At 42.7% G+C, this 26,398-nt stretch overlaps 1 protein-coding gene across 1 annotated transcript; it reads right to left on the bottom strand.

Annotated features, from left to right (window-relative positions):
• Window positions 1-513: 513 nt before the first annotated feature.
• LOC115136055 (glycerophosphodiester phosphodiesterase domain-containing protein 5-like) lies at window positions 514-26,168 on the bottom strand. Its single transcript, XM_029671425.2, has 15 exons — window positions 22,988-26,168; window positions 21,912-22,015; window positions 17,794-17,887; window positions 14,936-14,995; window positions 14,465-14,563; window positions 14,280-14,373; window positions 10,470-10,615; window positions 9,848-9,930; window positions 4,111-4,261; window positions 3,513-3,737; window positions 2,867-3,024; window positions 2,602-2,749; window positions 2,090-2,172; window positions 1,831-1,910; window positions 514-682 (listed from the first exon to the last, which is right to left on the bottom strand). The coding sequence occupies exons 1-15, from the start codon at window positions 23,153-23,155 to the stop codon at window positions 606-608; spliced, it is 1,770 nt and encodes a 589-aa protein (XP_029527285.1). The 5' UTR covers window positions 23,156-26,168; the 3' UTR covers window positions 514-605.
• Window positions 26,169-26,398: the final 230 nt, after the last annotated feature.

The following is a 26,398-nucleotide window of genomic DNA, read 5'->3' as shown; positions in this document are numbered from 1 at the left end:
TCTCAAAGGACCTGGTTAAACAATGTAGTAATCTCTTCCCACCACCAGATGGTGTCTGTAGTATGAACTATGAGTTGGTTGGTCCTTGAGGTTGTCTGGGCTGTTCTTCAGTCACATTTGACTTAAATTAATTAAGGCAGGGCTGCCCAACCCTCTTCCCGGAGATCTACTGTCCTTTATGTTTTCAGTCAAACCCTACTTTAGCATATCTGATTCAGCTAGTTAAGGTCTTGTTGAGCAGCTAATTAGTAGAATCAGGTGTGTTAAATTAGGGTTGAACTTAAAACCCAACCTCCAGGAAGAGAGTTGGGCAGCCCGGTCTTAAGGATTAATATCTATCCAATGAAATCCCTTCTGCACGTGACACATCAGCTCCGATAGGCCTCACTCACATCATTTAACTATTTCTAATTCTCTTTGGTTCTCATTCTCTCACACAAATCTACAGGGGGTTGCCAGGTTGTGCTCTCGGTTTCCAGTAGGGTCCTGGGTTTCCAGGTTGGGTCGATTCTGGTGAATTGCCAGTTTGGGGTCCGGGAAGTTGAAAAGGAGAGTGAGGAGTGGTTTGCTTCAACTGAGCCTCACAGAGGTTGGTTGATTGGTTATCAGTGCTCTGAGACGGTTGCCAAGTTAGGCTCAGCGGGCTCTCCCAGGATGTTGACACTGGAGACGGACCACACATCTGTCAGGGGGTGAGGTCAGGGTTTAGTGGTTGACAAAGGTCATTGATATATATGATATACACTACCGTTCAAAAGTTTGGGGTCACTTAAAATGACCTTGTTTTTGAAAGAAAAGCATTTTTTGTCCATTAAAATAACATCAAATTGACCAGAAATACAGCGTAGACATTGTTAATGTTGTAAATGACTGATAGCTGGAAACGGCATATTTTTTATGTAATATCTACATAGGCGTACAGAGGCTCATTATCAACAAACATCACTCCTGTGTTTAAATGGCACGTTGTGTTAGCTAATCCAAGTTTATCATTTTAAAAGGCTAATTAGTCATTAGAAAAACCCTTTTGCAATGTTAGCACAGCTGAAAACTGTTGTGGTGATGAAAGAAGCAATAAAACGAGCCTTCTTTAAACTAGTTGAGTATCTGGAGCATTTGTGTGTTCGATTACAGGTTCAAAATGGCCAGAAACAACGTACTTTCTTCTGAAACCCATCAGTCTATTCTTGTTCTGAGAAATGAAGGCTATTCAATGTGAGAAATTGCCAAGAAACTGAAGATCTCGTACAACGCTGTGTACTACTCCCTTCCCAGAACAGCGCAAACTGTCTCTAACCAGAATAGAAAGAGGAGTGGGAGGCCTCGGTGCACAACTGAGCAAGTGGACAAGTACATTAGAGTGTCTAGTTTTGAGATACAGACGCATCACAGGTCCTCAACTGGCAGCTTCATTAAATAGTACCCGCAAAACACCAGTCTAAGCGTCAACAGTGAAGAGGCAACTCTGGGATGCTGGTCTTCTCGGCAGAATTCCCCTGTCCAGTGTCTGTTCTTTTGTTAATCTTTTATTTTTATTGGCCAGTCTGAGATATGGCTTTTTCTTTGCAACCCTGCCTAGAAAGCCAGCATCCCAGAGTTGCCTCTTCACTGTTGACGTTGAAACGTGTGTTTTGCGGGTACTATTCAATGAATCTGCCAATTGAAGACTTGTGAGTCGTCCGTTTCTCAAACTAGACACTCTAATGTACTTGTCCTCTTGCTCAGTCTCTGTTTTAAGCCTATATAGGGTATGTGCGTGTGTGTATCATGTTATCAAAGCTGGCCATGGGAAAGAAACAGGGTGACTCCTAGAGACAACTTCTAACTCACCTGTCCTAAACTTGATGTAGGTGCCATGTTCTAGTGTGGGTTTGCTGCCCGAACAGAAAGCCAGGCTTTGTTCTCGCCACCTGTCATCAACACAGTTAGTCATCACCACAGGAAGTGACATCACCATTCAATACAAAACAGACTGACGTTCAGCCGAAGCTTCAATTTGACACATAATCAATCTACGTTTTGTACGTAGACATATAAAAATACACCTTACGTCGACCTTCGCACTCTGCATTCTAGTGGGCTCACTCACCAGTGGAAGATGAAGATGATGATGATGATGGTGATGGACACCACGTCGGTGAGGACCCACATCAGATTGTACTCATCTGGAGTCTGAAAGAGAAAGACAGACAACCATTGTGTCTAGGAGTATTCCTTTCACCAATCCAATCAATGTCAGTAAGGCTGCATTTGGGCCCGGTGTCACAATAAATAGTTTATTTCTCCCAAAGCGTGCACTTGTTCACTTCCCTTCATAGATTTAAAAGAAAATTACTGGGAAAATAAATACCAGTATGGTGGAAACTGCCTGTAGCTCATGCTTACATCAAGCCAATGCTTTTACATTTGTGGAGAGTAGAGAACAAGTGCAATACTTCCAGAGGAAGGAAAGATTATTGGGATGCAGTGGTATTGGTCCTAGGTTGTTGTTCTCACCATAAGGAAGAGGGGTCTGGTGAGGTTATTCTCACCATAAGGAAGAGGGGTCTGGTGAGGTTATTCTCACCATAAGGAAGAGGGGTCTGGTGAGGTTGTTCTCACCATAAGGAAGAGGGGTCTACTGAGGTTGTTGAGGAACTGTAGAGCATTGGTGGTGACAGACTGGGCCCCAGTGCACCAGGCCAGAGAGTAGAGCCACGACTGGCTGATCACATACAGGTTGGTGCTGATGTTGGCTGCTGCATACTCACTGAGGGAGGAATACAACCCACACACACACACACACACACACCTACAGCCAGTTAATATGTGCACACATACACACACCATTTAATGCAAAGACACACACACTACCACACACACACACATTATCATTTCTGTGGACATGGAGCTATAGTGTAGGTTGAGTTGGACAATGTGATTCTGCTGGAGCTCCTCAACTGGAGCCCGGGACGCTGAGGTATGCTGGAGGTCAGGGTCCAGCTGCTGGACCAGGCTCCGCAGGTCTGAGGGCAGCCACAACACCTGACACACACACACACACCATTACCTCTAAACACTAACCTCAGCATTACAACATTTTGTATTTACAATGTAATCAAAATATCCCATAAACAGCTTAATTCCCAAGTCAAAAAAAGGAACCTATGACATATAAGATAGATAATCCCAGCTTCCCCTCCCACAAACCTAACCTTAACCATTAGTAGAGAAAATGTCAAACTGACCCAAGATCAGTTTCTAGGGTCAGCTTCACCCTACTGCTATTTATAATATGCAGATGGACACCACGTCAGTGAGGACACACATCAGGATGGCAGGTAGCCTAGCAGTTAAGAGTTTAAGAGTGTTGGGCCAGTAACCAAAAGGTCGCTGGTTCAAATCCCAAGCTGACTAGTTGAAAAACCTGCCGATGTGCCATTGAGCAAGGCATTTAACCCTAATTGCTCCTCTAAATCGCCCTGGATAAGAGTGTCTGCTAAATAATAAAAATGTTATAACATCTCCCTCACTTGGTGTGAGTGGATGGAAGACTCGTTCTGGATGACCTCCAGGGTGCGTGTGATCCAGGTGTCCCTGTAGGGGTGTCCCTTAGGGGGCCGGTAGAGGTCAAAGATAACCTGTTTGCCTCTCTGCGAAGCCAGCTCCAGAAAGTCCCTGAAGGTGCAAATAGACTGGTTCTGCGCCTGCGCCCGGTCCTCGGCACTCAGAGACCAAGCCGTGCTGAACGGATCACGCTGCAGAACCACCAGGGGCAGAGAGACAGTCAGTATACGGAATGCTTTGGCAGAATGGTAAATCATATTGACAATGTTATATCACATTGTATTCCATAAAGCAGGGGGTTGTGCAATTGATAGCCTCCCATCGATAGTACGTTGATGTATTGTCAAAATGTCAATAACTTCCCTATCCGTCATCTTATTATGTTGTCCTAGCTACTGTCATTGGACACAAACATGCCCTGGTTTCCCATCATACCATGTCCATGAAGCTAAATGATCATGATCTTTATTAAAAAATCTGTTCAAGACCAGGCTTAATTTCCGTGTCTCTGTAGCACCCCCTGAGTTTTCCTGAGGTGCGGTGCAGTGGCAGTTGGTGACTCACATGGAGGAACCAGGCCCCAGCGTTGAGGGTCTCCAGCTCCCCCCAGGTGAACATGGCCGCAGGGGCGTCCGTCCGGTTGGGGAACACCTCCTGCACGTTGGTGGTCCTCCTCAGGGTGTGGTCGTGCATCAGGAAGGGCACCCCGTCATAGCTATGGCAAGGAGAGAAGGCTTTGGCAGTTACAAAGTTGACAGTTAAGGAGTTAGCGGTTAAGGAATTGAAGGTTAAGGAGTTGACGGAAGTGCATTAAGATGACTGTAAAACTCAAAGAGAGCCAGGTACTTCATTTATTTATTTATTAATTCAGGTATGTTCATACAAATATTTACACATGTTAAGTTTGATTAAAAATAAGACCAGTTGACATTGAGAGGACGTTTATTTTTTTGTTGAGTTTATATACTGTGACTTCAGAAAGTATTCAGACCCCTTGACTTTTCCCACAATTTGTTACGTTTAAGCCTTATTCTAAAATGGATTAAATCCATTTTAAAAATCCCTCAGCAATCTACACACAATACCCCATAATGACAAAGCAAAAACAGCAGGTTTTTAGAACTGTTCGCAAATTTATTAAAAAAAATAAAAAACAGAAATACCTTATTTATATACGTATCAGACCCTTAGCTATTACACTCGCAATTGAGATCAGATGCATCCTGTTTCCATTGATCATCCTTGAGAAGTTTCTACAACTTGATAGGAGTCCACCTGTGGTAAATTAAATTGATTGGACATGATTTGGAAAGGCACACACCTGTCTATATAAGGTCCCATAGTTGACAATGCATGTCAGAGCAAAATCCAAGCCATGAGGTCGAAGGAATTGTTCGTAGCGCTCTGAGACAGGATTGTGTCGAGGCACAGCTCTGGGGAAGGGTACAACATTTCAGCATTGAAGGTCCCCAAGAACACAGTGGCCTTCATTCTTAAATGGAAGTCGTTTGGAACCACCAAGACTCTTCCTAGAGTACTGCACTGCATCTCAGTGCAAGAGGTGTCACTACAGTCCTAGGTTCGAATCTAGGCTATATCACATCAGGACATGATTTGGAGTCCCATAGGGCTGCGCACAATTGGCCCAGCGACGTATGGGTTTGGCCAGGGTAGGCTGTCATTGTAAATAAGAATTTGTTCTTAACTGACTTGCCTAGTTAAATAAAGGTTCCATTTAAATTTTTAAAAGTCTCCGAATGTCCTTGAGTGGCCCAGCCAGAACACAGACTTGAACCCGATCTAACAGCTCTGGAGAGACCTGAAAATAGCTGTGCAGCAAAGCTCCCCATCCAACCTGACAGAGCTTGAGAGGATCTGTAGAGAAGAATGGGAGAAACTCCACAAATACAGGTGTGGCAAGCTTGTAGCGTCACACCCAAGAAAACGCGATGCTGTAATCACTGCCAAAGGTGCTTCAACAAAGTACTGAGTAAAGGGTTGGACGTTAGTCTCAATGTCAACATCACCAGTCTCAACGTCAACAGTGAATAGGCGACTCCGGGATGCTGGCCTTCTAGGTAGAGTTCCTATGTCCAGTGTGTGTTCTTTTGCTCATCTTAATATTTTATTTTTATTGACCAGTCTGAGATATGTATTATTCTTTGCAACTCTGCCTAGAAGGCCAGCATCCCGGAGTCACCTCTTCACTGTTGACGTTGAGACTGGTGTTTTGCGGGTACTATTTAATGAAGCTGCCAGTTGAGGACTTGTGAGGCATCTGTTTCTCAAACTAGACACTAATGTACTTGTCCTCTTGCTCTCCTCTTTCTATTCTGGTTAGAACCAGTTTGCGCTGTTCTGTGAAGGAGAAGTATACAACATTGTACGAGATCTTCAGTTTCTTTGCAATTTCTCGCATGGAATAACCTTCATTTCTCAGAACAAGAAGAGACTGACGGGTTTCAGAAGAAAGTACTTTGTTTTTTGCCATTTTGAGCTTGTAATCGAACCCACAAATGCTGATGCTCCATATATTCAACTAGTCTCAACAAGGCCATCTTTATTGCTTCTTTAATCAGAACAACAGTTTTCAGCTGTGCTAACATACAGTTGAAGTCGGAAGTTTACATACACTTAGTTTGGAGTCATTACAACTCGTTTTCCAACCACTTCACAAATGTTTTAATAACAAACTATAGTTTTTGCAAGTCGGTTAGGACATGTACTTTGTGCATGACAAGTAATTTTTCAAACAATTGTTTACAGACAGATTATTTCACTGTATCACAATTCCAGTGGATCAGAAGTTAACATACACTAAGTTGACGGTCCCTTTAATCAGCTTGGAAAATTCCAGAAAATTATGTCATGGCTTTAGAAGATTCTGATTGACATCATTTGAGTCAATTGGTGGTGTACCTGTGGATGTATTTCAAGGCCTACCTTCAAACTCAGTGCCTCTTTGCTTGACATCATGGGGGAAAAAATAAAATAAATTGTAGACCTCCACAAGTCTGGTTCATCCTTGGGCGAATTTCCAAATGCCTGAAGGTACCACGTTCATCTGTACAAACAATAGTAAGCATGTATAAACACCATGGGACCACACAGCCGTCATACCACAGGAAGGAGATGCGTTTCTGTCTCCTAGAGATGAATGTACTTTGGTGCGAAAAGCGCAAATCAATCCCAGAACAACAACAACAAAGGACCAGATGCTTCCTCCAGATGCTGGAGTATCTATATCCACAGTAAAACAAGTCCTATATCGACATAACCTAAAAGGCCACTCAGCAAGGAAGACACCACTGCTCCAAAACTGCCATAAAAAAGCCAGACTACGGTTTGCAACTGCACATGGGGACAAAGATCGTACTTTTGGAGAAATGTCCTCTGGTCTGATGAAACAAAAATAGAACTGTTTGGCCAAAATTACCATTGCTATGTTTAGAGGAAAAAGGGAGAGGCTTGCAAGCCGAAAGAACACCATCCCAACCGTGAAGCACGGGGTGGCCGCATCATGTTGTGGGGGTGCTTTGCTGCAAGAGGGACTGGTGCACTTCACAAAATAGATGGCATCATGAGGAAGGAAAATTATGTGGATATATTGAAGCAACATCTCAAGACATCAGTCAGGAAGTTAAAGCTTGTTCGCAAATGGGTCTTCCAAATGGACAATGACCCCAAGCATACTTCCAAAGCTGTGGCAAAATGGCTTAAGGACAACAAAGTCAAGGTATTGGACTGGCCATCACAAAGCCCTGACCTCAATCCCATAGAAAATTTGTGGGCAGAACTGAAAAAGCGTGTGCGAGCAAGGAGGCCTACAAACCTGACTCAGTTACACCAGCTCTGTCAGGAGGAACGGGACAAAATTCACCCAACTTATTGTGTGGAGCTTGTGGAAGGCTACCCGAAACGTTTGACCCAAGTTAAACCATTTAAAAAGGCAATGCTACCAAATACTAATTGAGTGTATGTAAACTTCTGTCACACTGGGAATGTGATGAAAGAAATAAAAGCTGAAATAAATCACTCTCATATTATTCTGAAATTTCACATTCTTAAAATAAAATGGTGACCCTAACTGACCTAAGACAGGTACTTTTTTTACAAGGATTAAATGTCAGGAATTGTGAAAAACTGAGTTTAAATGTATTTGGCGAAGGTGTATGTAAACTTTCGACTTCAACTGTAATTGCAAAAGGGTTTTCTAATGATCAATTAGCCTTTTAAATTGATCAACTTGGATTCGCTAACACAACGTGCCATTGGAACACAGGAGTGATGGTTGCTGATAATGGGCCTTTGTAGATATTCCATTAAAAATCTGCCTTTTCCAGCTACAATAGTCATTTACAACATTAACAACGTCTACACTGTATGTCTGATCAATTTTATGTTATTGTAATGGACAAAAAAATGGGCTTTTCTTTCAAAAACAAGGACATTTCTAAATGACCACAAACTTTTGAACACATAAACACACTGAGTGAACAAAACATTAAGAACACCTGCTCTTTCCATGACAGACTGACCAAGTGAATCCAGGTGAAAGCTATGACCCCTTATTGATGTCACTTGTTAAATCCACTTCAGTCAGTGTAAATGAAGGTGAGGAGACCGGTTAAATAAGGATTTTTAAGCCTTGAGACATGGATTGTGTACTGTATGTGTGCCATTCAGTGAGTGAAGATTTAAGTGTCTTTGAATGGGGTATGGTACTAGGTGCCAGGCGTACTGGTATGTGTCAAGAACTGCAGCGTTGCTGGGTTTTTCACGCTCAAAAGTTTCCCGTGTTTATCAACAATGGTCCACCACCCAAAGGACATCCAGCCAACTTAACACAAGCGTGGGAAGTATTGGAGTCAACATGGGCCAGCATCCCTGTGGAAAGCTTTCGACGCCTTGTAGACCCTGACAAATTGAGGCTGTTCTGTGGGCAAAAGGCAACTCAATATTAGGAAAGTGTTCTTTATGTTTTGTACACTTATTCTTTAGATGTAAATACTGTAAAACCACCAGCAACTGGGCTCCAAGTGATTTTAATTTAGGAAATCTGATCCAAAGTATTCCCATGCATAATAGAATATATGTGACTGTACACAAATGTAAGCAAGGTTTGAAATGGTTGTTTTATTCAAATATTATATCTGTTTGAGCTTTCATTCAGAAAGTATTCACACCTCGACTTTTTCCACATTTTGTTGTGTTACAAGGTGGGATTCAAATGCATTTCAAATGGTAATTGTTTGTCAATGATCTACAGAAAATACTCTAATGTCAAAGTAGAAGAAACATTCTAACATTTATAAAAAATGTATGAAAAATAAAACAATAATATATATTGATTACATAAGTATTCAACCCCATTGATCATTGCTAGACAGACATTTTTAGGTCTTGCCATAGATTTTCAAGCCAATTTAAGTCAAAACTGTCTTCATGGTAAGCAACTTCAGTGTATATTTGGCCTTGTGTTTTAGATTTTTGTCCTACTGAAAAGTGAATGTCTCCCAGTGTCTGTTGGAAAAGCAGAATGTACCAAGATTTCCTCTAGGACTTTGCCTGTGCTTATCCCTATTCCTTTTCTTTTAATCCAAAAAGACTCCCTAGCCCTTGCCAATGACAAGCATACCCATAACATGATGCAGCCACCACCATGCTTGAAAATATGAAGAGTGGATTTTCACTCACATCAGGGTTGTGTTCTGTTGGATTTGCCCCAAACATAACGCTTTGTATTCAGGACATAAAGAGAATTTCTTTTCTTTTTTTTACAGTATTACTTTAGTGCCTTATTACAAACAGGATGCATATTTTTGAATATTTGTATTATGTACAGGCTTCCACCTTTTCACTCTATCATTTAGGTTAGTTTTGTGGAGTAACTACAAAATGTTGTTCATCCATCCTCAGTTCTCTCCTATCACAACCATTAAACTAACTGTTTTAAAGTCGCAATTGGCCTCATGGTGATTCATTGTTGCATACAGAGTGAGTCCTTTAAACTTATAATGTGGCTCGTTAAGCACATTTTTACTCCTGAACTTATTTAAGCCATTACAAAAGGGTTGAATACTTATTGACTCAAGACATTTATGCTTTTCATTTTTAATTAATAGGTAAACGTGTCTAACATAATTCCACTTTGACATTATGGGGTATTGTGTGTAGGCTAGTGACAACTATCCACTCAAGAAAAAAACTAACCGGCCTGCGGATGAATGTAGTTGATTATCCCCGAACTAGATGGAAACGGAGCATTAAGGTGTGAGGAGGGTGGACAACCACCACTGACCTGATGGTGACGTCAGTCTCTAGACCTTGCCCTCCAGCCTCCACCGCCTTCTCAAAGGACATGAGAGTGTTCTCTGGCGCAAGCTGGGGTATAACACACATACAAATGATTTGAACATATGGTTACCCTAAACAGAGGTACTACTGACACAGATGATAAATACCAGGCACAAACAGTTCAGTTCAAACAGTTCAGCTAATAACATAGCCCAAAAGTTTTGACTTATACTGACAACGGTAATAAATGATCAAACTACCACACTTCTACTACTACATCACGTGTTGTTTACAGGGTAGTATGGCCTTGCTCAAGTCAAAATCGGCACATTTTTCACCTCGTCGCTGGGATTTTCAAACTAGCAACCTTTCAGTTACTGGCCCAACGCTCCAACCACTAGGCTACCTGCAGGCAGTTAGTATTGAAAAGAGTTGATGAGAATGGGTTAGTGTTGATGAGAATGGGTTAGTGTTGATGAGAATGGGTTAGTGTTGATGAGAATGGGTTAGTGTTGATGAGAATGGGTTAGTGTTGATGAGAATGGGTTAGTGTTGATGCAAATAGGTTTTTAGCTATGGATAAGAATGGGTTGGCATTAATGGCGTTGCTGATGAGGCCTACCCACCATGGGTGCCCCTCTGTGCCCAATGAGGGCTGGTGCAAGGCCCAAAGTGCCCTCCTCTTTAAGACAGGGCGAGTACATGCCCAGGGGCACCAGGTAGAGGGCACACAGCACCGCCAGGTACAGCCCCATGATGAGCGCCTGCCCAACTAGAACACACAGACACACTGTTTACAAAGGGATACAGTTATTCATTTGTGGTTGATATGTGGAATCTGAAGGGAATTTCCTCAAGACTAAAGAAAGAATAAAATGATAAGTAAAACAAATTATTATATTTAAACAGAACAAAACATGAATATCTACAGATGTAATTCAGATGTATTATATGCAGACATCACTGTTAAGATAGAAAACCTCCCTAAAGTTTCACACATCAGAGATGTTCACTGTTGAGATAGAAAACCTCCCTAAAGTTTCACACATCAGAGATGTTCACTGTTGAGATAGAAAACCTCCCTAAAGTTTCACACATCAGAGATGTTCACTGTTGAAATAAAAAAAACTCTGAAGTTTCCTTCCTTGCCCTAGTTTTGAATCAAATCAAATGTATTTGTCACATACACATGGTTAGCGGATGTACATAAAAATATATGAATGAGTGATGCCCGAACGGCATAGGCAAGATGCAGTAGATGGTATAGAGTACAGTATATACATTTGAGATGATTAATGTAGGGTATAAAAACATTATATAAAGTGGCTAGTGATAAATTGATTACATCAATTCTTCCATTATTAAAGTGGCTAGAGTTGAGTCAGTATGTTGGCAGCAGCCACTCAATGTTAGTGGTGGCTGTTTAACAGTCTGATGGTCTTGAGATAGAAGCTGTTTTTCAGTCTCTCGGTCCCCGCTTTGATGCACCTGTACTAACCTCACCTTCTGGATGATAGTGGGGTGAACAGGCAGTGGCTGTTGTCCTTGATGATCTTTTTGGCCTTCCTGTGACATCGGGTGGTGTAGGTGTCCTGGAGGGCAGGTAGGTTGCACCCGGTAATGTGTTGTGCAGACCTCTGGAGAGCCTTACGGTTATGGGCTGCGCAGTTGCCGTACCAGGCGGTGATACAGCCCGACGGGATGCTCTCGATTGTGCCTCTGTAAAAGTTTGTGAGTGTTTTTGGTGGTGACGAGCCAAATTTCTTCAGCCTCCTGAGGTTGAAGAGGCACTGCTGCACCTTCTTCACCACGCTGTCTGTGTGGGTGGACCATTTCAGTTTGTCCGTGATGTGTACGCCGAGGAACTTAAAACTTTCCACCCTCTCCACTACTGTCCCGTCAATGTAGATAGAGGGTTGCTCCCTCTGCTGTTTCCTGAAGTCCACGATCATCTCCTTTGTTTTGTTGACATTAAGTGTGAGGTTATTTTCCTGACACCACACTCCGAGCGCCCTCACCTCCTCCCTGTAGGCCGTCTCGTCGTTGTTGGTAATCAAGCCTACCACTGTTGTGTCGTCTGCAAACCAGATGATTGAGTTGGAGGCGTGCATGGCCATGCAGTCGTAGGTGAACAGGGAGTACAGGAGAGGACTGAGAACGCACCCTTGTGGGGCCCCAGTGTTGAGGATCAGCGGGGTGGAGATGTTGTTAACTACCCTCACCACCTGGGGGTGGCCCGTCAGGAAGTCCAGGACCCAGTTGCACAGGGCGGGGTCGAGACCCAGGGTCTCGGGCTTAATGACAAGTTTTGAGGTTACTATGGTGTAAAATGCTGAGCTGTAGTCGATGAACAGCATTCTTACATAGGTATTCCTCTTGTCCAGATGGGTTAGGGAAGTGTGCAGTGTAATGGCGTCGTCTGTGGTCCTATTAGGGCGTTAAGCAAATTGGAGTGGGTCTAGGGTGTCAGGTAGGGTGGAGGTGATAAGGTCCTTGACTAGTCTCTCAAAGCACTTCATGATGACGGAAGTGAGTGCTACAGGGCGGTAGTCATTTAGCTAAGTTACCTTAGCTTTCTTGGGAACAGGAACAATGGTGGCCCTCTTGAAGCATGTGGGAACAGCAGACTGGGATAAGGGTTGATTGAATATGTCCGTAAACACACCAGCCAGCTGGTCTGCGCATGCTCTGAGGACGCGGCTGGGGATGCCGTCTGGGCCTGCAGCCTTGCGAGGGTTAACACGTTTAAATGTTTTACTCACGTTGGCTACAGTGAAGGAGAGCCCACAGGTTTTGGTAGCGGGCCGTGTCAGTGGCACTGTATTGTCCTCAAAGCGAGCAAAAGTTGTTTAGTCTGTCTGGGAGCAAGACATCGTGGTCCGCGACGGGGCTGGTTTTTCTTTTGTAGTCCGTGATTGACTGTAGACCCTGCCACATACCTCTTCGTGTCTGAGCCGTTGAATTGCGACTCCACTTTGTCTCTATACTGACGCTTAGCTTGTTTGATTGCCTTGCGGAGGGAATAGCTACACTGTTTGTATTCGGTCATGTTTCCGGTCACCTTGCCCTTATTAAAAGCAGTGGTTCGCGCTTTCACTTTTGCACGACTGCTGCCATCAATCCACATTTTCTGGTTGGGGAATGTTGTAATAGACGCTGTGGGTACGACATCACCAATGCACTTGTTAATAAACTCGCTCACAGAATCAGCGTATTTGTCAATGTTGTTGTTCGTCGCAATGCGGAACATACCCCAGTCTACGTGATCGAAGCAATCTTGAAGCGTGGAATCCGATTGGTCGGACCAGCGTTGAACAGACCTGAGCACGGGAGCTTCCTGTTTTCGTTTCTGTCTATAGGCTGGGAGCAACAAAATGGAGTCGTGGTCACCTTTTCCAAAGGGAGGGCGGGGGAGGGCCTTATATGCGTCAGGGAAGTTAGAATAACAGTGGTCTAGGGTTTTTCCAGCCCTGGTAGCACAATCGATATGCTGATAGAATTTGGAGAGCCTAGTTTTCAGATTATCCTTGTTAAAATCCCCAGTTACAATAAATGCAGCCTCAGGATATGTGGATCCAGTTTACATAGAGTCGAATGAAGTTCTTTCAGGGCCGTCGATGTGTCTGCTTAGGGAGGGGAATATACACGACTGTGATTATGATTGAAGAGAATTCTCTTGGTAGATAATGCGGTCGGCATTTGATTGTGAGGAATTCTAAGTCAGGTGAACAGAAGGACTTGAGTTCCTGTATGTTATGATCACACCACGTCTCGTTAATCATAAGGCATACACACCCGCCCTTCTTCTTACCAGAGAGATGCTTGTTTCTGTCGGTGTGATGCGTGAAGAAACCAGGTGGTTGTACCGACGCAGATAGTGTGTCTCGAGTGAGCCATGTTTCCGTGAAGCAAAGAACGTTACAGTCTCTGATGTTTCTCTGGAATGCTACCCTTGCTCGGATTTCGTCTACCTCGTTTTCAAGAGACTGGACATTGGCGAGTAGTATGTTGGGAGCGGTGCACGATGTGCCCGTCTACGGAGCCTGACCAGAAGACTGCTCCGTCTGTCCCTTCTACGGCGCCGTCGCTGGCTGGGTCCAATCCATTGTCCTGGGTGGTGGGCCGAACAGAGGATCCGCTTCGGGAAAGTCGTATTCCTGGTCGTAATGTTGGTGAGTTGACGTTGCTCTTATATCCAATAGTTCCTCCCGACTGTATGTAATAAAACCTAAGATTTTCTGGGGTAACATTGTAAGAAATAACACATAAAAAACTAAATACTGCATAGTTTCCTAGGAACGCGAAGCGAGGTGGCCATCTCTGTCGCGCCGGAAGTCAACAATCGAAGTCAGTATTTGCCTTATTCTACTCTGTAATTAGCATATTATGTATACAGCTGCTCAAACAAGCCCCACCTACTCAATCACAAGTCTCACCTTTCCTATTGATGTGGTAGAAATGCAAGGCTATTGGCCAGGAAAGGAGTGTCATCAGCAAGACTCCTCCCACGTGTAAATATGGTGCCGTCACCTATTAAGAACAAACATATTGCAGGAGGTGAAGTAAAGAGAAAATAAAGAGAGAGATATGACCATAATAGAAGAAAGAAGGGAGGCCCCACCTGGAAAGAGAGGAGAAGAGTGGTCCACTCTTTGCTACATAGGTCAGACAGCACTGCTATGGCAAGAATGGAGAAGGCTAGACTCACCAGGACTCCAATCTGGCAACACATCCAGAGGATTAGTACAGTTAGGACAACAGACAACCATTGGCACCTTACCCTTTTCACACTAATGAGCATTTCATTTTGCACTGAGCTGAGCACAATTAATTTTCACTTCATTTTTTCAGGATCTATCCATAAATCTGCAGCACTCAGCATTTCATCAGTCTTTTCTTCTACCAGGCAGTCAGCAATTTAATATAGCTAAAGTCATTAATTTCATCTAGACATGGAAAAATGGATGGGATGATTCTAAAGCTTATAAGAGCAAAGAGGATGTCTAGGAGAGACAGGGAGGATAGGAAACACGATATAGAGAAGTAGGCAGAGGAAGTTGAAATTGGGCAAGGGAAGGCATGTGGACGTTACCTTGTGGCCCCAGTGTAGGTACAGCTTCTGTCCCTCTGACAGCAGACATACAGCCAACAGCTACAAATTAAAACACACCCACACACACCATCAGAGAGCTAAGTACAGTATAACCCTGGTACTGTATAGTACAGTATATCCCTGGTACAGTATATTCCTGGCACAGTAAAGCTCTGGTTCAATACAGTATATCCCTGGTACAGTACAGTATAGCTTTGGTTCAGTACAGTATATCCCTGGTACACTACAGTATAGCCCTGGTACTGTATAGTACAGTATATCCCTGGTAGGATATATTCCTGGTACAGTAAAGCTCTGGTTCAATACAGTATATCCCTGGTACAGTACAGTATAGCTCTGGTTCAGTACAGTACAACTCTGGTTCAGTACAGTACATTCCTGGTACAGTACAGTATAGCTCTGGTTCAGTACAGTACATTCCTGGTACAGTACAGTATAGCTCTGGTTCAGTTCAGTACATTCCTGGTACAGTACAGTATAGCTCTGGTTCAGTTCATTACATTCCTGGTACAGTACAGTATAGCTCTGGTTCAGTTCATTACATTCCTGGTACGGTACAGTATAGCTCTGGTTCACTACAGTACATTCCTGTTACAGTACAGTATAGCTCTGGTTCAGTTCATTACATTCCTGGTACAGTACAGTATAGCTCTGGTTCAGTTCAGTACATTCCTGGTACAGTACAGTATAGCTCTGGTTCAATACAGTACATTCCTGTTACAGTACAGTATAGCTCTGGTTCAGTTCATTACATTCCTGGTACAGTACAGTATAGCTCTGGTTCAGTTCAGTACATTCCTGGTACAGTACAGTATAGCTCTGGTTCAGTACAGTACATTCCTGTTACAGTACAGTATAGCTCTGGTTCAGTTCATTACATTCCTGGTACAGTACAGTATAGCTCTGGTTCAGTTCAGTACATTCCTGGTACAGTACAGTATAGCTCTGGTTCAGTTCAGTACATTCCTGGTACAGTACAGTATAGCTCTGGTTCAGTACAGTACATTCCTGTTACAGTACAGTATAGCTCTGGTTCAGTACAGTATATTCCTGGTACAGTACAGCTCTGTTTCAGTACAGTAAAGCTCTGGTTCAGTACAGTATATTCCTGGTACAGTACAGCTCTGTTTCAGTACAGTAAAGCTCTGGTTCAGTACAGTATATTCCTGGTACAGTACAGCTCTGTTTCAGTACAGTAAAGCTCTGGTTCAGTACAGTATATTCCTGGTACAGTACAGCTCTGGTTCAGTGCAGTATAGCTCTGGTTCAGTACAGTATAGCCCTGGTACAGTACAGTATATGCCTAGTACAGTATAGTACAGTATATTAATGGTAGAGTACAATATAACTCTGGTTCAGTACAGTACAGTACAGTAAAGCCCTGGTAAAGTACAGCTATGGTTCAGTATAGTACAGTATATTCCTGGTACAGTACAGCTCTGGTACAGTATAGTATAGTATATTCCTGTTACAGTACAGCTCTGGCTCAGTACACTAGAGTATATTCGTGGTACAGTACAATATACAGTACAGTTCTCATCACTAAGGACTCTGGAACTAATAACCTCCCTCTGCAACTGGATCCTGGACCGACCCCAGGATCACAGGCAGACCCCAGGTAGTAAGTGTAGGTAACAACACAATCGCCACTCTGATCCTCAACATAGAGGCCCCTCAGGTGTGCGTTCTCAGTCCCCTCCTGTACTCCCTATTCACTCATGACTGCATGTCCAGGCACGACTCAAACGTCATCACCATGTGGTGCAAGGACAACAACCTCTCCATCAATGTGATCAAAACAAAGGAAATGATTGTGGACTACAGGAAAAGGAGGACTGAGCACACCCCCATTCTCATAGACGGGACTGTAGTGGAGCAGGTTGAGAGCTTCAATTTCCTTTCCGTCCACATCACCAACAAACTAACATGGTTCAAGCACACCAAGACAGTCGTGAAGAGGGCACAACAAAACCTATTCCCCCTCAGGAGACTGAAAAGATTTGGCATGGGTCCTCAGATCCTCAAAAGGTTCTACAGCTGCACCATTGAGAGCATCCTGACTGGTTGCATCACTGCCTAGTATGGCAACTGCTCGGCCTCCGACTGCAAGGCACTGCAGAGGGTAGTGCGCACGGCCCAGTACATCACCGGGGCCAAGCTTCCTGCCATCCGGACCTCTATACCAGGCGGTGTCGGAGACAAAATAAATTGTCAAAGACTCCAGCCACCCTAGTCATAGACTGTTCTCTCTGCAATCATGGCAGGCGGTACCGGAGTGCCAAGTCCAGGTCCAAGAGGCTTCTAAACAGCTTCTATCCCCCAAGCCATAAGACTCTTGAACATCTAATCAAATGGCTACCCAGACTATTTGCATTGCCCCCCCTTCTACACTGCTGCTACTCTCTGTTGTTATCTATGCATAGTCACTTTAATAACCTACATGTACATATTACCTTAATTACCTCGACAACGGTGCCCCCTCACATTGACTCTGTACCGGTACCGGTAGTCCTGCTATTGTTTTTTTAGTTTTTTTATCTCTTACTTTGAGGTATTTTAAGTATTTTCTTAAAACTGCATTATTGGTTAGGGGCTTGTAAGTAAGCATTTCACTGTAAGGTCTACTGCACCTGTTATATTCAGCACGTGACAAATACAATTTTATTTGATGTATAGCTCTGGTTCAATACAGTATATCCCTGGTACAGTACAGTATAGCTCTGGTTCAGTATAGTACAGTATATTCCTGGGGGGATCCCCAGATTGATCTGTGACTGATTTATGCTTGTCCTCCAACCCCCCTTGTGGAGCCCCACAAACAAACACACACCCCTCACCAGCAGCAGAGTGATGTAGCTGAAGAAGGCGGCAGCGATGACCAGCAACACCACAGACCAGGGGAACCAGAAACCCAGGTTCCCAAAGTTAAACCTGGAGAAAGAGAGAGAAAATCGGAAGGAAGCGAGCGAGAGAGCGAGAGCAAGGATGGCGATGAGAGTGGGGATATGTGTGTGTGTGGGGTGCTCAGGGCTCAATTGTCCCTCTAAACACTCTGACATCAATGCAAATGTAATCAAAAATCATCATCATTAAACACTTATCAACAGTATCATGTTTTTAAATTCACTGTTAGGCTACATGTTTTGACCTCGCTGAGATGATCAATTTGAAGAATGAAGGTCAACAACAGGTTGAAACTGGAAAACATGGTCCTCGTGGATGTTGTTCCAAACAACACAATTGATGTTGTTTCAAAGCCAAATAACGAAATTGACAGCGCTTTCTAAGGTGATGATTAATTTAAAGAATTTAAGAGTTGAATATAAATCACTTATACACATATTAGAGCTTATGCATATGCCTGTGCTGTGCCTTCAGAAAATATTCATACCCCTTGACTTATTCCACATTTTGTTTTGTTACAGCCTGAATTCTAAATGGATTAAACATAATTGTTTTCACCCATCTAAAAACACACACACAATACCCCATAATGACAAAGTGAAAACATATTTTTAGAAATGTTTGCACATTTATTGAAAATTAAATAAAGAAATATATCATTTACATACAGTGGGGCAAAAAAGTATTTAGTCAGCCACCAATTGTGCAAGTTCTCCCACTTAAAAAGATGAGAGAGGCCTGTAATTTTCATCATAGGTACACTTCAACTATGACAGACAAAATGAGAAAAGAGAAAAAAAAATCCTGAAAATCACATTGTAGGATTTTTTATGAATTTATTTGCAAATTATGGTGGAAAATAAGTATTTGGTCACCTACAAACAAGCAAGATTTCTGTCACTCACAGACCTGTAACTTCTTCTTTAAGAGGCTCCTCTGTCCTCCACTCGTTACCTGTATTAATGGCACCTGTTTGAACTTGTTATCAGTATAAAAGATACCTTTTTTGCCCCACTGTAAGTATTCACACCCAAGTCAATACTTTGTAGAAGCACCTTTGGCAGCGATTACAGCTGTAACTCTTTCTGGGTATGTCTCTAAGAGCTTTCCACACCTGGATTGTGCAACATTTGCCCATTATTCTTTTCAAAATTCTTCAAGTTCTGTCAAATTGTTTCTTGATAATTGCTAGACATGGCCTCCCGGGTGGCGCAGTGGTCTAGGGCACTGCATCGTAGCGCACTCTGGGTTTGCGCCCAGGCTCTGTCGCAGCCGGCCGCAACTGGGAGGTCTGTGGGGCGACGCACAATTGGCCTAGCGTCGTCCGGGTTAGGGAGGGTTTGGCCAGTAGGGATATCCTTGCCTCATCGCGCACCAGCGACTCCTGTGGCGGGCCGGGCGCAGTGCACGCTAACCAAGGTTGACAGATGCACGGTGTTTCCTCCGGCACTTTGGTGCGGCTGGCTTCCGGGTTGGATGCGTGCTGTGTTAAGAAGCAGTGCGGCTTGGTTGGGTTGTGTATCGGAGGACTCATGCCTTTCAACCTTCGTCTCTCCCGAGCCCGTACGGGAGTTGTAGCGATGAGACAAGATAGTAGCTACTAACAATTGGATACCACGAAATTGGGGAGAAAAAGGGGGTAAAATTCAACAACAAAAAATAAATAAAAAATAAAAAAGATAATTGCTAGACATAATTTTCAAGTAGATTTAGTCAAAACTGTAACTCGGTCACTCAGGAACATTCATTGTCTTCTTGATAAGCAACTCCGGTATAGATTTGGCCTTGTATTTTAGGTTATTGTCCTGCTGAAAGGTGAATTAATCTCCCAGAGTCTGGTGGAAAGCAGACAACCAGATTTTCCCCTAGGATTTTGCCTGTGCTTAGCTCAATTCCATGTATTTTTATCCCCCAAAAAAACTCCCTAGTCCTTAACGATTACAAGCATACCCATAACATGATGCAGCCACCACTATGCTTGACAATATAGAGAGTGGTACTCAGTAATGTCTTGTATTGGATTTTCCCCAAACATAAAACTTCTTATTCAGGACAAAAAGTGAATTGTTTTGCCACATTTTTTGCAGTATTACTTTAGTGCCTTGTTGCAAACAGGATGCATGTTTTGGATTTTCTTTTTCTTTTGTACAGGCTTCCTTCTTTTCACTCTGTCAATTAAGTTAGTATTGTGGAGTAGCTACGTTGTTGATCCATTTTCAGTTTTCTCCTATCAGCCATTAAACACTGTAACTGTTGTAAAGTCACCATTGGCCTCATTGGCAGGAAGTACGCCTGTATCTTTGTAGTGACTGGGTGTATTGATACACCATCCAAAGTGTAATTCATAATTTCACCATGCTCTAAAGGATAGTCAATGTCTGCTTTTGTATTTTTACCCATCTACCAATGGGGCCTTTCTTTGCGAGGCATTGGAAAACCTCCCTCGACTTTGTGGTTGAATCTGTGTTTGAAATTCACTGCTCGACTGACACAAATCAAGGGGTGTGAATACTTTCTGAAGGCACTGTATATGAGCACAAAAAAAAAGATTAAAAAAATAATGATCGTGCGGTTATACAATACATAACCTAATAGCCTACCGCATATTACGCATGCCAGAAAAACATAACAAAATACATAGATTTAAGATGTCTTTGGTACAGAATTGGTCTAGCCTATACTCCAAAACAAAAAAAGATAGTAATAGCCTTTGAGTGTGGACTGTATTATTAGGCATACTGGATGGACTGGTTACCTTGTGCTACGCTCCAAACTTTCTATCCATGCGTCTGGGAGAGAATGTATAGGCCTAGGTGATGCTGTTGGTTCATTGATTGTGCAGGTTGGTTTACCGAGTTAGCCTACAATTATAGTGCATTTTGTATTTGATTTTGAATAGCCTAGTAATAGGGCCTTTTTTTATAGTTTTATAATTAATAGGCTGGCAATACCTTTAGCCACAGAATATCTCCTCCTCTCTCGTCTTATTCCTTTCTCAAGCGTGCAGAGATGGGGCCTGTAAACAGTTTAATTAAATATGTTTTGTTGTTACTATCAATGTTCCTGTACAGATTTCTCTTGGTTTGGTCCCAAATGAAGCACTGGGTAGCTTTAGAAACATGGTTGGAGAGCCCATGACATAGAGTTTGGGCGGAATATCACCTGTCGCACAGCGAGAGGCTGCTTGCTCCTCAAACAGTGGTTAATGTGTGAAATGAAAGAAGGGTTCTTATTTGCCCAGACATTTCCACAATCCTGTGTGAATGCAGACTTTTGATGGTTGCCACTAAAAAGAGAAGAATCCCAGCTGCTACTGTAAGTCAATTTCTAAGCTGCTCCACTATGTTAGAAAACCGGAGAAGCCTACCCAGTATAATTTAAACTAAGGGAAAGCAGCCTCCATTCACTATTCCAGTGCATACGGATGACGTGTCTTTTCCCCCCTGCCCCTGTTCCCTTGTTCCTGCCCATTTGATAATGCACCATTCCAAATCGAAACAAATGTTACATATTAGTAAAGACAAGATTACATTTAGAATAGTCTGATGGGTGAAAATATGATTGCTTGATGAGAGAACATTGTGTGCAGACTGATGGAAAGAACAGGGCAAGCTTTTTATAACTTTTTCAAATAGTCAATAGCAAGAGTTGTGGCTATACAGTAGGAGGTAATGTTGTTAATGTGATGCAGGAGAGGAGATTCTCCTGACAGGAACACCACTAAATCTCAATGACATACTCCTGCTGCTGCCACAGAGTTGTGGTCTGGCCTTGCACGTGTGTGTGTGTGTGTGTGTGTGTGTGTGTGTGTGTGTGTGTGTGTGTGTGTGTGTGTGTGTGTGTGTGTGTGTGTGTGTGTGTGTGTGTGTGTGTGTGTGTGTGTGTGTGTGTGTGTGTGTGTGTGTGTGTGTGCGTGTGAGTTTGAGTTCTTATATATTTGAATGCTTGTTCATACATAGATTTGTGTGGGCACACATGCATGTTGTGCATGTGAGTGAGAGAGAGTACAGTGTAGTAGTAGTGTGTGTGAATATGTAATAGTCAGACCTACCAGTCAAAATCATTGTAGTCATTCTGAGCTTCACTCCAGAAGTAGAGGAAGACCAGTGTGAGACAGAATGTCACGATGAGGAGTGCAAAGCTGGCACATTCCAACTGCAGGGGAGAGAGACACAATAAATCCCACATAGTGACTTCATAACAAGTGCACAATCCATATACTGTTGGCATGGAAATGTACACTAACAAGTAAGTAACCGTGATGAGGATTGAACCCACAACATATTGGTGGCAGGGCAGGGATTCATGGCCAGAGCCACTACCTTCGCCAAACCTTTTTCACTTCTATTTGTGTTTTCCCCTGACATATGAGGTAAACAACTCAAGCCTGGGCTAACATTAGTCAATGGATTGTCACACAGCAAGTTGTTGTTTTGCAGCATTTAAAGGAAAACTCCACCCAGAAACTATTAGTCCATTGTTGATATAGTCCCAAAAATGTTTAGCATGTCAGCAATCACGTTTTCAAGATATATAACTTTCAAAATACAGCCGGTATTTCTGTATTTTGAAAGTTATATATCTTGAAAAGTTGATTGCTGACTTGCAAAACTTTTTGGGACTATATCAACAGTGGAACAATGAAACAAATACCAAAAGATGGGTGGAATTTTCCAATAAATGCTCTTACAAAACATAAGAGAGTGCTATTCTTTGAAAGGGCTGAATGTCTGCATTTATTGCCTAGAATGCTGTCCATACAGTTGAGGGAGTGCACTTTGAACTCTGAGAAGAGGGAGCAATGTGAAGAAAAGCTACTTACTGGCTAAACAGTGATTGTAAAACTGTGACAGTAAAAATGATGTAAGCCATGAAAGATATTGACAGAGTGAGGGAGAAAAAGAAACAGATAACTTGTGTGTGGGCACGCATGCATGTTGTGCATGTGAGTGAGAGAGAGTACAGTGTAGTAGTAGTGTGTGTGAGTATAGTCTCTGTCAGGGGTATAAAACCATCCTGTGAAATGACCAGATATTCAACAAACAAAAACAGCTTTTCACATAAAATGATCTCACTTGGGAACTCAATCCCCCGTCCTGTCCCTGCTTGACCCCTGACATCCCTGACCTTGCTGCAGCAGCAGTCTCCCGGCGTGGCGCGGGTCCTCTGGTAGCGACTCCATTGACAGCCGTAGAGTCCGGCCAGGCATGAGACAAAGGGCTGGTGCTCGTAGCGCTGCAGCAGGCGACAGCGCACCACAGGCAGCTTCCCCAGGGTGGTCAGAGAGGGGGCCATGGCTCACACACACAAAGCCATCACGATCACACGCGAGAGAGAGCGAGAGCGAGAGAGAGAGCGAGAGAGAGAGAGGTCTACACCAGTTGTATTCAGTGCATGTGACAAATAAAATTGGATTTGATCTTGTCAAGGGGTTTCAGATTTCACAAGGTCCCGGATTCAAGCCCCACTCGGGCCTTCAAGCCCCGCCTTCATCACAAAAGGTAGAGATGGTAGAGAAGGACAATGAGTAAAAATAAGTTGTGTCTAACCTTAAACCTGGCTCCCAAACATTTAACAACTGCTGTAGGCCTAGATTATGAATCAATCAAACCATACTAGGTACGTGATTACAGGCTAGGTGAAGGACAAGCCCCATTCTGACACACATCGTAATTTTCACAATGCTTCAGTTTGGGATGGTTACCGTCTCTGAATTTGGGGATTTCCCTCTGAGGGATCCACAACTCACTAACTTCTACCTTGATTGTGGGCTAGTGGGCTACTATGTGTTAGTTGACCACCATCTATTATGTTTACTGTTAAATGACAAAGAAAGAGATTAGCCATGGATTACAATGTATAACAATGTATCCAAAAACAAATCATTTTGACTGTCAAATGTTTTCTCTCACAATATCAAAATAGAAACATCTCCTTGCTTTAAAGTCAAAACATATTTTTGGGAAGTTCATATGCTGAGCTAGCCATTAAAAAAAGTATGGTCAACAGATCTAATTGAATCTGAAAAACCCTTTAACTAGAACATAATATGGAAAAATAAGACCATGGCATCCCCTAATCCGAACCATAAATGTATACATCAATGTGTTCACAGACTGTGTATTTAACACCAAGGAAACGTTTTATGATTAAATTGGTCCCAACTCCCAACTATTCACTGTGTCCCCTAAATCAGGTAGGCACATTCCTTCATATGATGTGGGAGTGCCCTGCACTTAAAATTACTTCTGGGGAAAAGTTACAACATTAATTTCGAAGTGCATGAATTTAAATATTCAAAGCTTTGCACCTATTATTTTATCTGACAATGATAGCACCTTGAATCTCTCAATCAATCAGAGAAAAGTATTGCTGGCAGGCCTCACTGCAGCGAGTTTTGGGGGGGTCTAAATGGTACCTCTTTCTTTCCCATTTAACCAGGGGATACAGTTACTACTAGAAGTTATAACAATAAAATGATCGACAAAGAGAATGAATGTGCTAGTCAAGGAACAATTGAGACTCTGGGGATGGATGGGTGGGAGTGGGACTGATAAGCAACCTCGTTTGGTGGGTGGAATGGGAAGGAGTGAGAGGCATGGTTTCGTTGGGTAGGGTAAGTGGGGCATGGTTTCTGGGTGGGGCGGATGCAGGAGGGTGGATGGGGAATGGATTGGGGTTATTTTGTATGCATTTCTTTGCTTGTTTTTGTACCTGTAATCCCCCTCTGTAAAATGACTCAATTAAATTAAAGAAATTTCACAAAAAATAAACTATTGTTGGTATTAATTTTTTAAATGTTCTTATTAATATACAGTTGAAGTTGGAAGTTTACATACAATTAGGTCGGAATCATTAAAAATTGTTTTTCAACCACTCCACAAATGTCTTGTTAACAAACTATAGTTTGGGAACGTTGGTTAGGACATCTACTTTGTGCATGACAAGTAATATTTCCAACAATTGTTTACAGACAGATAATTTTGCTTATAACTCACTGTATCACAATTCCAGTGGGTCAGAAGTTTACATACACTACGTTGACTGTGCCTTTAAACAGCCTGGAAAATCCCTTGGCTTTAGAAGCTTCCATGGCTTTAGAAGCTTCTGATAGGCTAATTGACATCATTTGAGTCAATTGGAGGTGTCCCTGTGGATGTATTCAAACTCAGTGCCTTCAAACTCAGTGCCTCTTTGCTTGACATCATGGGAAAATCAAAATAAATCAGCCAAGACCTCAGAAAAAAAAGTGTAGACCTCCACAAGTCTGGTTCATCCTTGGGAGCAATATCCAAACGCCTGAAGGTACCACATTCATCTGTACAAACAACATCGACATAACCTCAAAGGCTTCTCAGCAAGGAAGAGACCACTGCTCCAGAACCGCCATAAAAAAGCCAGACTACGGTTTGCAACTGCACATGGGGACAAAGATCGTACTTTTGGAGAAATGTCCTCTGGCCTGATGAAACAAAAATAGAACTGTTTGGCCATCATGACCATCGTTATGTTTGGAGGAAAAAGGGGGAGGCTTGCAAACCGAAGAACACCATCCCAACCGTGAAGCATGGGGGTGGCAGCATCATGTTGTGGGGGTGCTTTGCTGCAAGAGGGACTTCATAAAATGGATGGCATCATGAGGATAGAAAATTATGTGGATATATTGAAGCAACATCTCAAGACATCAGTCAGGAAGTTAAATAGGTCTTCCAAATGGACAATCACCACAAGCATACTTCCCAAGCATAGGTTGTGGCAAAATGGCTTAAGGACAACAAAGTCAAGGTATTGGAGTGGCCATCACAAAGCCCTGACCTCAATCCTATAGAAAATGTGTGGGCAGAACTGAAAAAGCGTGTGCAAGCGAGGATGCCTACAAACCTGACTCATTTACACCAGCACTGTCAGGAGGAATGGGCCAAAATTCACCCAATTTATTGTGGGAAGCTTGTGGAAGGCTACCCGAAATGTTTGACCCAAGTTAAACAACGTAAAGGCAATGCTACCAAATACTAATTGAGTGTATGTAAACTTCTGACCCACTGGGAAAGTGATGAAAGAAATAAAAGCTGAAATAAATAATTATCTCCTATTATTCTGACATTTCACATTCTTAAAATAAAGTGGTGATCCTAACTGACCTGAATTTTTACTAGGATTAAATGTCAGGAATTGTGAAAAACTGAATTTAAATGTATTTGGCTAAAGTGTATGTAAACTTCTGACTTCAACTGTATAATCTGTTGTTGGTGCCTAAACTACATAACGCGATCGTTATCTGACAACCAATGACATTATGCACACATGCCATGCACTATGCTGAAAATGACTAATGTTTCTATGTTATTGGAAACAATAATTGCATATGAATTGTAGCCCATAGGATGCAGACGTTAACGCCTTGATGTAGCTTGTATAGCCTAAGTAGGTCTATAGTTGCTGCCCTATGGCGCGGAAATTTCCTCTGGGAACAACAGTGTTTACCTGATACAATAGGCTAGCCTACGTGGACGGTTGTTCAAGTTCCAGCTAAAAGCA

Source organism: Oncorhynchus nerka, linkage group LG10 (genome assembly GCF_034236695.1).
Source record: "Oncorhynchus nerka isolate Pitt River linkage group LG10, Oner_Uvic_2.0, whole genome shotgun sequence".
In the NCBI taxonomy this organism is placed as follows: Eukaryota; Metazoa; Chordata; class Actinopteri; order Salmoniformes; family Salmonidae; genus Oncorhynchus; species Oncorhynchus nerka.
Note: the sequence above shows the minus strand (reverse complement) of the source record. Positions and strands in the feature narration are given on the sequence as shown.

Excerpts from the sequence above, each read along its gene's own strand:
- LOC115136055 (XM_029671425.2), bottom strand. The coding sequence starts at position 23,155 with ATGGCCCCCTCTCTGACCACCCTGGGGAAGCTGCCTGTGGTGCGCTGT. Across the intron at positions 9,931-10,469 it reads GGCACAGAGGGGCACCCATG|CTTGCGCCAGAGAACACTCT; the intron begins GTGGGTAGGCCT and ends GTTATACCCCAG. Across the intron at positions 2,750-2,866 it reads ATGTCCACAGAAATGATAAT|TGAGTATGCAGCAGCCAACA; the intron begins GTGTGTGTGTGT and ends TTCCTCCCTCAG.